The 12,784-nt window shown below is 42.1% G+C and overlaps 1 protein-coding gene across 4 annotated transcripts in view; it reads right to left on the minus strand.

The window, feature by feature from the left end:
* VEZT (vezatin, adherens junctions transmembrane protein) overlaps positions 1-12,784 on the minus strand; it is an 88,825-nt gene that overhangs the window by 57,895 nt on the left and 18,146 nt on the right. For 2 of the 4 annotated variants that reach the window (XM_077832095.1, XM_077832086.1), the window contains exon 2: positions 1,961-2,089. In XM_077832095.1, coding sequence (XP_077688221.1) covers positions 1,961-2,089 — 129 coding nt within the window. Of the gene's footprint in view, positions 1-492; positions 624-1,960; positions 2,090-12,784 lie in introns of those variants that run through there. The other 2 variants (XM_077832104.1, XM_077832111.1) reach the window with 2 other exon arrangements.

The raw sequence follows: 12,784 nt of genomic DNA on the forward strand, positions 1-12,784 counted from the left end.
AGAACAGACTTGATATCAATATGGTGTTATTAGTTTACTTTCATTAGAGCCTGTTTTTGAATGCGTTTCCCAGACTGTTGCCCAACTTGCAGTTTGTCACAAGATCCACCACTGGTAGGCCACAAAAAAACAGAGAGCCTCGCTGTAGGCTGGTATCATTCTCTCTCTCTTGCCTGCTTCTAAGAAAGGATGTGGGTGCACTACTCATTCCACTTCTCACTAATGAGTGGGGTGTGGAAGCAGGAAAGCAGCAGTGGCCAGGAAGGGGACTGCAGGTTGGGGAAGCTGTTGGAAAACAGCAAAGTGTTGTGTGTAAAGGCGACTGAGCACTGGAGGACAGTGGAAAGCAGCAGTGGACACTAGTGAGAAGCCATCAGGCCATGGACATAAGCAAATGAGTGCAATGCTGCAGCAAGCAGAGTGGGAAAGAAACAGGGATTTTTCAGATACAGGGAATCATCGAGTCTGTGGAACCTTGTTCCAGCTTCTTACCTTTATAGTGTTGGGGGGCACCCCACCCTGCAGTGTTCTGGGCAGAGAAGTCTGCATAGAAGTCTCTTTTTTCCACCAAGCTCTAGCTTAGCACATAGCTGGAGCATATCCATTGAAAAGAGAACTCTCCACTGTGGAAGAGAAAGATGCAGGCAGAAAATAACTGCACTGAGCATGCTCCAACTAGGTGCTAAAGAGAGGACAATATAACAACTGAATTTCCACGGCCAGCAGGGGGATTATTCCTGTAGCAGCTGCCCCAGAAGAAAAACCCTGTGGCCAACTCTACAAGTGTGGCTTCATGGATTCACAGAGCTGTGGTATACGTTGTTAACAAATACATTAATCAAAGTGTATAATACTACATACGTACTGCATGCTCAAGTTAACATTGTGGAAACAAACTTAATTTTTGGAATATCCTAAATTCTAGGTCCTTGATTTGTCAAGCATAATCCAAATGTAAAACTCCCTTGAAAAACCTACTGATCATTTCCCTGTTTTTAAAGTGCAAAAAGTCTGAGCTGTTCAGCTCCTGGTGATTATCCAGTCTACAGGCTTGTGGAATCTATAACTTAGAGCTATTAGGCTTTATTCCTCCTGACCTCTACCATTCTTAACTAAAGCTCCCCAAGCCAAATAAACTGCTTAACCTACTGCAGAGTGGCATAATCATTGAGGCTGGAATTTTCAAAAAAGCTGATGGAGTTAGGTGCCCAAATCTCATTGAAACTCCCTTACTCTCATTTGAAAAACTTAGCTTCAAGCCATTGTAATATCAAAGAGCAGTTTAAACTGTTTAAAGACTTAGAATGTCTTAAATTGCTTCGGATGCAGTAACAGATATAGTGCTCTCTTAATCAAAAGGAGCCATGGCTGACAACAATAACTGATCCTCCCTGACCTATAGTGAACTAGGCCTGAAAATGGTTTGGCCCCCAGTATAGGGTAGTTCGGCCAAATCACTGAAATGTTCATTACAGAAAGTGTGCTAGACCCAAAGTGAGTCAGGCCCATAAGGAGAAGTTAGGAACACCAGTCACTGTTATTTCTCCATAAACTAGTATGGTTCTGGTGTCTCAGGGACAACTGTTATCTTACCTCTACTTTCCAGCAAGAAGTCCCACCTGTTGTATACTTGCTACATATTAAGTGGTGTTTAGCAACTCAACACATAAGCAAAGCTGGGAACTTTCCAGGCTGTATTAATCCCATATTAAATTACTATAAAAATATCTGGTAAATAATATAAAACTTACAGCTCTTTAAAAATTCGCTGTGAAAGTCTCCTGCCTCTCTAGTGCATTTAAATCCTGAGTGGCATTTCCTCAGCCTCAAACTATATCAGCAGAAAGGCAAAATAAGGCAGCTACTAGTTCTAATAACTTTTTATATAGCAAGAGTTTATATAATGTCTGTGATTTTATATATTTTTTAACATAGCTTCAAGGCCAAGGTGAATGCTCACTTTCTGGGTGGTATCTTGTTCTTGTTGCCCCTCCTCTGCTGTGCATTGTTCTGTCTTCTGTGATACAGCTGAACATATTTCAAAATCTGTATGGCCCAAATCCTGTAAATACTGGTAAAGTGGAGAATTCTGAAAGAGAATTGAAAAAGACCAAATGGCCTCTTTAACACTTCTCAGAAAGAAAAGCCATGATTACATAGCCACAAGTACGGTCAAGCCACACAATTGCCTACGAAGTACACAACAGGAAGAAAGCTCAATTTTCAGAGTCAGATTCCCTGAGTATATCAGGAGTGTAGGAAGGCGGGTGACAGGGCGGGAAGCATCCAGTGAAACAAGTGTTAAGGGCATAAAAACAAAATTCTACTGTACACACATAGTACTATTTGCCAATCCACATATTTTAACATTCACACAAACATAAAAATACCTGTTTTCCAACACTCTCAAAGATATTACACCAAAGAGCTGTAAAGAGGTCTCAGAATGCTAATATTTAGATACTTTAAAACACATTTATGCCACAGAATGGAATATCAAACTGAAACTACAGGTGTCAAAAATAAGTTAATGACAAGGCATCACAAAATGAGCTTTTTTTAAAAAAAATACTGTTTGTTCATGGACTTACTTGATAATTCATAAAATTAATTTATTTGCACTGTTTTCCAGACATCACTGCAAATTAATGAGGTTCTATCCTATACGTATACATTTGTATATATGCAGCAGATGGATAAGATTTAACAGAAAACTGTACACAATCTATAGTATGACTCTAAAGGCAAAAGGGATCTACAGTACTAAATGCTTATTCCTGCTTAGTGGAAAGAAAAAAAACCCCAAGGTTTCCAGGGTAATACATGATCATAGAAAAAGAGATGGAAAAGTTCTGCGAGTTCATCTAGTCTGTCACTTGCCAAAGCAATATGTTACCATACTCGTGCAAGTGAATCACAATGTCAAACAACTTCTGTTTTACAATTTCAAAAGCAAAATGAAATGTATAACAGAAAATTACATCAATATTTGTTTCTTTCAGTAACCTTTTCCTTGTCCCACTTGCCGCTAAAGAGATGGGTGATGGATAGAGCTGGGTAATGGTGATGTGAGTCTCCGATAGTGATTGAGTTTGTGGTTGATTAATTTCTACTACATTTATGTTTTCACTTCGTTATCTGATTTGATCTGGGGCAACTGATGGGTTTGTTTATTTGTGCATTTTAAAAAGAATGTCGAGGGTGCCCAAACTGCATAGTTGCTCTTATTGTAGCTTATAAGGAACGGAATAATTTATACTTTTTACCCTTTCCATCTGAAACAAAACCTCCAACAAACCATGGTCTAAACATCATAGTAAACCGATGAATAGAGCCCTGCAAATCCATGGATATCCGCTTCATATCCACGGATCTCTCTACTCACTGGTGGCACCTGGCCCGCGGCATCCGGCTCAGGCAGCCCCGGGGCGCAGCATGCTTTAGGGCCGGTGGCCAGCAGCCAGTGACTGGGGCCGGGCAGCAGGCCAGAGATGAGGCTGTCCAGCACCCGTTTGCAGCGCCGCTTCCTGTCCAGCAGCTCGGGGCCCTTGGACAGTGCCAGCATCCCCGCCATAGCCCGGCTCGGCAGCACTCGCCACTCTCCCGACCCTGGGTATTCCAGCGGGTGGGGCCATGGCACCTGATCCCTCTGCCCTGCTGCAATGCAACATGCACTGCTGCTGACGTCACTTGCAAGCCCCTGGAAGCAGCACACGATACGATATCCCTTCCCTCCAGCCCCCACCCCTTCTCCTCGAGATCCCGCACCTGCGCCACCATCCTCCTCAAGACCCCACCCGAGTCACCCCTTACCCCCAGTCCCCGCCCTCACACTGCCTCTTCCCTGCAAGACCCCACGCCCCCCTCTCACTCATCTGCACCCTCTCCTCTCCCCGTCCCCATTGCTAGCCCATGAGAGACGGCCTGCTGCTGCAGGTGCGGATGCAGACACACACAAAAGACGGCTAGCGGATCGGATGCACCTTGATTCTAGCAAATGCGGATCAGATGCAAATCCACATTTTTGTATCTGCGCAGGGCTCTACCTATGAAGTAGGTACGTATTATTTTACAAAAGTGGGAAACTGAGGGAGAGACAGGCTAAGTTCTAGGTCACACAGGAGTCTGTGGCAGAACCAAGAATATGTCTCAGATCAGTTTTCCAATTGTGTGCTTTAACTGTAAAGATGTCCTTCCCTTTTAAAGGTACTAGTACTTCTCCCAACAGAGCACCACAATTTTTGTTTTAAAAAGCCTAAATTTTTAAAGATATGTCACTTTAAGAAATAAAGATCCTGTTTCCATGAAAAATTCTTAGCAATAATGACTACTAGAAAGAAGTATGGAATTATAGGAGTAAAATATTTTATACACTCTTTTCAATATCTTCAATTTAAAATATATAATTTCCTTCCTTTCATCTGTACCATAAAACTAGAATAGCTTAATAATTATTTGTTACCATTCACTGTACATCAATTAAAGTTGACACTTTCCATACCAATAAGTTCCTGTATAAATAGCAATGAACAGCTGATAAACATTTTGTTCACTATCTGTGACCATAAGATAATTAGTTGAAGAAAAAGAAAAGCCACTTGTGAGATTGCGAAATTGTGGATATTTTAGTTCTGCCAATCCCTCTTTTGAAGAAAGTGCCGAAGAATTGTCCTTTCTCAAAAATCATAACTTTGGAAGACCCTACAGTTGGCTAATGTTAACCTCCCTTGTATTTATAGGGATCTACCCAAGAAGGGGGTGGGGGTGGGGGAAGCATTCTTCAGATATCCATACGGTGCAGAATACAACAAACATAAGAAGGACCATACTGGGTCAGACCAATGGTCCATCTAGCCAAGGATCCTGTCTTCTTACAGTGCTCAATGTCAGATGCTTCAGAGGGAATGAACAGAACAAGGCAATCATCAATTGATCCATCCCTTGTCATCCAGTCCCAGCATCTGGCAGTGAGAAGCTACGGACACTTAGAGCATGGGCTTTCATCCCTGACCATCTTGGCTAATAGCCATTGATGGACCTATCTTCCAAGAACTTATCTAATTATTTTTTGAACCCAGTTATACTTTTGGCCTTCACAACATCCCCTGGCAATGAATTCCATACCTTGACTGTGTTGTGTGAAGAAGTACCTTCTGCTGCCTATTAATTTCATTGGGTGACCTCTAGTTCTTGTGTTATGTGAAGGGGTAAATAACACTTCCTTATTCACTTTCTCCACATCACTCATGTTTTATAGACCTCTGTCATCTCCCCCCTTAATCATCTCTATTCCAAGATGAACAGTCCCCATCTTTTTAATCTCTCCTCATATGGAAACTGCTCCACACCCTTAATTATTTTTGTTGCCCTTCTTGGTACCTTTTCCAAATCTAATGTATCTTTTTTGAGACGGGGCAAACAGAACTGCACATACTGTTCAAGGCATATCGTGGATTTATAGAGTAGCATTATGATATTTTTTGTTTCATTATCTGTCCCTTTCCTAATGGGTTCCTAAGACTGGTTAGCTTTTTTTGACTGCTGCGACACATTTAGCAGAAGTTTTCAGAGAACTGTTCACAATGATTCCAAGATCTCTTTGTTGAGTGTTAACAGCTAATTTAGATCCCATCATTTTGTATGTATAGTTGGGATTATGTTTTCCAATATGCATTACTTTTCATTTATCAACATTAAATTTCATCTGCCATTTTGTTGCCCAGTCATCCAAATCTTAAATCCTTTCTGTTACAAGTTTAATTTTTAACATGTTATCTTTATGCCTGAAACACAGATGGAAGAGAGTGAGTACATGACTAACTGACCCAAGAGGGTTTTCAGTTTACACTAAGTAAACAAAATTAACATCCTCAGCACAAAACCAATCAATCTTCTAAGCCCAATGCCCATACAAATACGTAAAATCTCTTATGTAACAGATTTCACAAAGCCAATACCTGAGAAAAGAAACTTAAAGACTTTGTTGCCCTGACTCTCAAACTCAACAACAGAATTTTTCTTTATCTGAGCTCAAGGCAGGCTTGAAGGAATGGAGATCTATAGGCACTTTGACTCTGTTCACTAAACATAAAATTGTCTTGGGCTCCTCTAAATATGTTTCGTTAAAAGAGAAACAATCTTGGATAGCACAGATAGCTAGATATTCATTTTTCTTCCTCCAAATGTTTAACAATACTCCATAGCTCTATTGTGTTAGAGAGAAAAATAAGTCAACTCCCTGAAACCCTTTCCCCCCCATGTTTTTAGCTTTTGTAAGGAGTCTCAAAACGGCCTCTGTGAAAGAAGCTATTTAAATTAGGGCTGTCGATTAATCGCAGTTAATTCACGTGATTAATTCAAAAATATTAATCGCAATTAATCACAGTTTTAATCGCACTGTTAAACAATAGAATACCAATTGAACTTTATTAAATATTTTGGATGTTTTTCTACATTTTCATATATATTCTATTCTGTGTTGTAATTGAAATCAAAGCTTTTTTTTATTACAAATATTTGCACTGTAAAAATGATAAAAATAATATTTTTCAATTCACCTCATACAAGTACTGTAGTGCAATCTCTTTGTTGTGAAAGTGCAACTTACAAATGTAGATTTTGGTTACATAACTGCACTCAAAAACAAAACAATGTAAAACTTCAGAGCTTACAAGTCCACGCTTCAGCCAATCACTAAGACAAACAAGTTTGTTTACATTTACAGGAGATAATGCTGCCCTCTTCTTACTTACAATCTCACCAGATAGTGAGAACAGGCATTTGCAGAGCACTTTTGTAGCACATCTGGCAAGGTATTTACGTGCCAGATATAAACATTTGTATGCCCCTTCATGCTTCGGCCACCATTCAGAGGACATGCTTCCGGGCTGATGATGCTAGTTAAAAAAAAAAAGTGTTAATTAAATTTGTGACTGAACTCCTTGGGGGAGAATTGTATGTCTCCTGCTCTGTTTTACCTGCATTCTGCCATATAGTTCATGTTCTAGCAGTCTCAGATGATAACCCAGGCCATGTTGTTCATTTTAAGAACACTAGTGCAAATTTGACACCAATGTGAAATTTCTAAAGATAGCAACAGCACTTGACCCCAGATTTAAGAATCGGAGTCCCTTCCAAAATCTGAGAGGGATGATGTGTGGAACATGCTTTCAGAAGTCTTAAAAGAGCAACACTCTGATGGAGACTCAACAGAATGCAAACCACCAAAAAAGAAAATCAACCTTCTGCTGGTGGCAACTGACTCAAATAATGAAAATGAACATGTGTCGGTCCGCACTGCTTTGGGTGGTTATCAAGCAGAACCCGTTATCAGCATGGACGCATGTTCTCTGGAATGGTGGCTGAAGCATGAAGGGACATATGAATCTTTAGCACATGTGGCACGTAAATATCTTGTGATGCTGGCTACAACAGTGCCATGAGAATGCCTGTTCTCACTTTCAGGTGACGCTATAAACAAGAAGTTTGCATTATCTCCTGCCAATATAAACAAACTTGTTTGTCTGAGCGATTGGCTGAACAAGAAGTAGGACTGAGTGGACTTGTAGGCTCTAAAGTTTTACATTGTTTTGTTTTTGAGTGCATTTTTTTGGTACATAATTCTACATTCATAAGTTAACTGTCATTGTAAAAAGAGATTGCACTACAATACCTGTACTAGCTGAATTGAAAAATACTATTGCTTTTGGTTTTTTTTACAGTGCAAATACTTGTGATCAAAAATAAATATACAGTGAGCATTGTACACTTTGTATTCTGTGTTGTAATTGAAATCAATATATTTGAAAATGTAGAAAAACATCCAAAAATATTTAAATAAATGGTATTCTATTATTGTTTAACAGAGCGATTAAAATTTTTTAATCGCTTGACCTAATGTAAACCTCATTCAGTGAGTGACAAGAACATGAAGCAGATTCTATTAGATTTTTTCCAGAGACTTTTTTTTTAAATGCTGAAGTTTCAGACTCATAACAAAGGAAGGATTAGTCCAGTGGTTTTCTAAGGGGTCTGCAAAATGTTGTTACCACAGAAGAGTGGTTTCTACATATGTCTAAGATTTCCAAAGGGGTCCACACCTCGATTTGAAATTTTTTGGGGGGTCTGCAAGTGAAAAATGGTTGAAAACTACTGTGACAAAGCCCCAAGCCTGTATTGGTGGGTCCCACGCTTCTGGGCGGTTTCAGTGGCGTCAGAAACTCGGTAAGGCCCCAGTGTGACCTCCCTTTCTCAGTGTAGTGGCAAGAGTCACAGCCTATTGAGTTACTTTTATCACCGGCCAATATGGGAGATGGGAAGGGGGAATACCCCAGTCTCTGTTGCTCCGTAGAGCTAAGTAGGCGCAGTTTTGCCTCCTGCCTGGACTGAGTCCTACTTCCCTTCTCCAGGGGATCTCTGTAGAGCGTGGGGAGGAGGGGAACCTGGGCCCGCCCTCTACTCCAGGTTCCAGCCTAGGGACCCTAATGGTAGCAGCTGTTGGTGGCTTTCCCTTCACCATTGACTCTGCTTTGATTCCCTGGGCCACTTCCCCAGTGGTCCCCTTTTCCTAGCTTCACCCTTACCTTAAGATTCAGCAATGCTTCCTCTCCTCCAGCTCCTTTCACCTCAGCCTCCTGGAGGGCACTGGAAGGAGAGCTTTTAAACAGTATAAGTGGGACCTTGATTGGTTCCAGCTGTCTCCATTAGCTTAACGGCCTTAACTGGTTAACTGGTGTCAGGTGTCTTAATTGGCTTGGAGTAGCCTTTGTTTGGCTATCCAGGGAACAAGGGCCTGCTCATTCTGAAGGTTGATATACCTGCCTTCCAGCTCTCTCTTATATTCTTCTGGTCTGAATCTGTCACACTACTTAGCCAATAAGTGAAGAATGCACCCTATTTCAACTGTTCAGCAAAAAGTCCCTCTGGAGTATTTATTAAAAACTTCCGTAAAATGGCAGAAAGAAGTCTTGCTGAAGCATATGAGTATTTTACTAGATTACAATTCACTCATAACACTAATTAAAGAGGAAATTTACTAAGTGGAAAGTCAAGCAGACATGTCACCAGTAAGAGGCCAGAAATGTTCTTCAATCTCAAAACTAACATGATTTTCCCAAGTAAAAAGTGCATACACAAACTTCCAGGATTATATGCAATGCATCTGTGAAGAGTTTCACAAATCTCTGCATGAGCTTTGGGAAACTGACCTAAGACCTAGATAAATCTTTAAAATAAATTGGTACATTAATTGCCATTACTTGCTGCTAGCATAACAACAACATCTGAATTAAGTCAAGGAGAACTAGATTAAAATACCACGACCACTGAAGGTACATAATTTGCAGCTTCAAAAGACTTCTTGCCATTTAGCAAACACTTATTTCAGTCATTGTTTCTATACAAACAACTTAACCACTTGCTTTTATACAGTGTAGGTCTATAACGTGGTAGCTACCGTTATTTTTACTTCCATTTCCAAAGTACTTCCTCAGTCATTGGCATCAATTTAAATCAAACCATATGCATACTTTGGCATGTTCTCCTTCAATTACTCACAATGGCTCATTGTTCACTCACTACCTGAAACTCAAACACAAATTCTAACAAATTCATGAGTCTATTTCTAAGGCATCTCAATTCAAAGCTCTGTGCAGACAATTCCCTTCACCCACAATGATGGACACAGTACAAGACTCTGGAGTAGACAAGTGACTCAGCTCCTTGTGGGGAATTTTCCAGTGCAACAGCTCAATGGCATTTTCTTCAAGTGCCCTTCCTGTTAAAGAAGGATACCTCTTCAAATGCGGGTAAATCTGGAATGTATCATCAAAGCGTCATGCAACTCTGAATTCACTGGTAAGAAAGTACATTTTCCTCCAGGTAGAGTATTCCACCTAAGCAGAAGTGTTTAATTTAACAGGAACAGTAAGTGCCACACAGTAGAGTATGATTTTTCTAAAAAAGAAAAGGAGTACTTGTGGCACCTTAGAGACTAACCAATTTATTTGAGCATGAGCTTTCGTGAGCTACAGATGAAGTGAGCTGTAGCTCACGAAAGCTCATGCTCAAATAAATTGGTTAGTCTCTAAAATGCCACAAGTACTCCTCTTCTTTTTGCGAATACAGACTAACACGGCTGCTCCTCTGAAACCTGTGATTTTTCTGTTTTTAAAAATGTAACGTTAAAATTTGTTTAAAATGTCCTGCAAGCACGAAAACTCAGGAGAGAAAGGGATAAACCTGGGCCTTGTTTGAGCTAAACATAATTTGGTGTGCTAACAACACACCTGTAACAAGCTTCCTAACAGCACACTGGCACTACAACCATTGTTTGGATTGCACTTGCCTCAAGCAAGGCTAGTCAGCGATACAGTGCCAACATGGAGGGAAATAGCCGTTATCACAGCCTCAATAGCGCAAACAGTTTTTCCACTGCCATCCCAAGGCATGCATGCCCCTACTTTGGTAGCCTGTCTGGTCTACTTTCTTCACTACACTGCACAGAGGTGAAGTTGACCAGAACCCATCTACCTGTATGCACATGCTGGTGAAGGTGACATACTACTTCTGTATGCAGTATAGCTGTAGCCATGTCGGCCACAGAATGTTAAAGAGAGAAGGTGGGTGAGGTAATATCTTTTATTGGACCAACTTCTGTTGGTGAGAGAGACAAGCTTTTGAGCTTAAAACAGAGCTCTTCTGCGGGTCTAGGAAAGACACTCTGGAGCCATAGCTAAATACAAGAGGGAAGCAGCACAGGTAGTTAGCCCATACTCTGAGGGATCATGCAAGGTAGAGTGGCCCATTAACACTAGAATGGTCTCTCAGAACATGTGCCAACTAACAGACGTTGATCCAAAAAAAAGATATTACCTCACCCACCTTGTCTCTCTAATGCTATTTCTGTGAAACGGTAGTAAAAACACCAGAAGCTGCTGCCACCTTGGCTATGTCTACACTTCAGAGCTTACAGCAACACAGCTGTGCCACTAAAGCAGAGGTGGGCAAACTACGGCCCGCGGGCCACATCCGGCCCGCAGGACCCTCCTGCCCGGCCCCTGAACTCCTGGTCCGGGAGGCTAGCCTGCGGCCCCTTGCCTGTGGTTCCCCCTTCCCCGCAGCCTCAGCTCTCTGGGCGGCAGTGCAGCTGCAGAGCCACGGCCTGACCTGGTGCTCTGTGCTGCATGGTGGCGTGGCTGGCTCCAGCCGGGCGGCTCGGCTTCCTGTCCTGGTGCTCTAGGCAGTGCAGCTGTAGTGCCGCCAGCCACCGGTGCTCCAGGCAGCACGGTAAAGGGGCAGGGAGCAGCGGGGATTGGATAGAGGGCAGGGGAGTTCGGGGTGGTGGTCAGGGGGTGGGGGTGTGGATAGTGGTCGGGGCAGTCAGAAGCCGGGGAATGGGGGGTTGAATGGGGGCAGGGTCCCGGGGGCAGTCAAGAAGGAGGGGGGGGTTGGATGGGGAGGCAGGGGGCAGACAGGGGCAGGGGTTCTGGGGGCGGTCAGGGAGAAGTGATGGTTGGATGGGGTGGGAGTCCAAGGGGTGGGAGTCCAAGGGGGGGCAGTCAGGAATGAGATGAGGAGGTGGATGAGGCTGTGGGGGGCAGTCGAGGCAGGGGATCCGGGGGCGGTCGGGGGCAAGAAGTGGGGGAGAGGTTGGATAGGAAGCGGGGATCAGGCCACGCCTGGCTATTTGGGGGAGACACAGCCTCCCCTAACCAGCCCTCCCTACAATTTCCGAAACCCGATGTGGCCCTCAGGCCAAAAAGTTTGCCCGCCCCTGCACTAAAGCCTTGCTGCTGGAAGGCATGCAGCATAGTACTCTTTGTTGGCAGGAGAGAGCTCTCCTCCAGACAAAATAAAACCACCCCCAATGAGAGGCGGTAGCTTTGTTGCTGGGAGCTTTTCGTCGTCAAAACTTTTGTCGGTCAGGGGTTTGTTTTTTTCACACTCCTTGACCAACAAAAGTTTTAACCACAGAAGTACAGTGTAGGCATAGCCCTAGTTTACTATCGGGCCCTCATCTGTGAAGCTGAACCAGCGCCACCACAGGTGGGATTTTGTTGCTAAAATCCTCTAGTGTAGACATAGTCACTGCGGATGGACTGAGCCCAGGTTTGGAATAAACCAATTAAATGGATGGGAAATGTGAACTAGATCTTTAATTACTGACCCACATTTATCACAGAGGAAGTTTTCAGTATGAAACAAAAGACTGAAAACTACTTACCTTCAAGGAACAAGAAAAGAGATATTTTTATTCTGACAGTATGATGTCACTTCAAATGTGCATAGCATGAAAGGGAATGATCCCAGAGGGAGATCATTTTAAATAAACTAATCGCAGCAACTGGTCTGATGTCATCTGGATTGACTGGCAGTTCCCACAGAAAAGGAGGGAAGGGAGGCAAAGGGTATAAAAATTCCTATCACACTACTTCCAGATACTCTACCCACCAGAGACAGGAAAATCTAGGTAAGATATTACGCTCTATATTTAATAGGTGAGGCACTACATAAAGGGTAACTGAATTCTTCTTTTGTAACTCAATTCACACCCACATTATCAAAACGTTGTAGCTAGTTTTAAACGATATATTTTCTGTATAATCCAGTTTATTTTCAGTAAAAATAGTAATAAATAATAATATAATAATCTTCACTTTGAATTTCAATGAGAAAAGCTCTTAAGTATGTAAGTCACTGGACAATAGGATTTAGGTGCTTTTTAAAACTCTCTGTCCTCTATTGCAGTGATTTCAACTTTTTTTCATTTGTGGACCCCTAAAAA

This window comes from Eretmochelys imbricata, chromosome 1, assembly GCF_965152235.1.
Source record: "Eretmochelys imbricata isolate rEreImb1 chromosome 1, rEreImb1.hap1, whole genome shotgun sequence".
In the NCBI taxonomy this organism is placed as follows: Eukaryota; Metazoa; Chordata; order Testudines; family Cheloniidae; genus Eretmochelys; species Eretmochelys imbricata.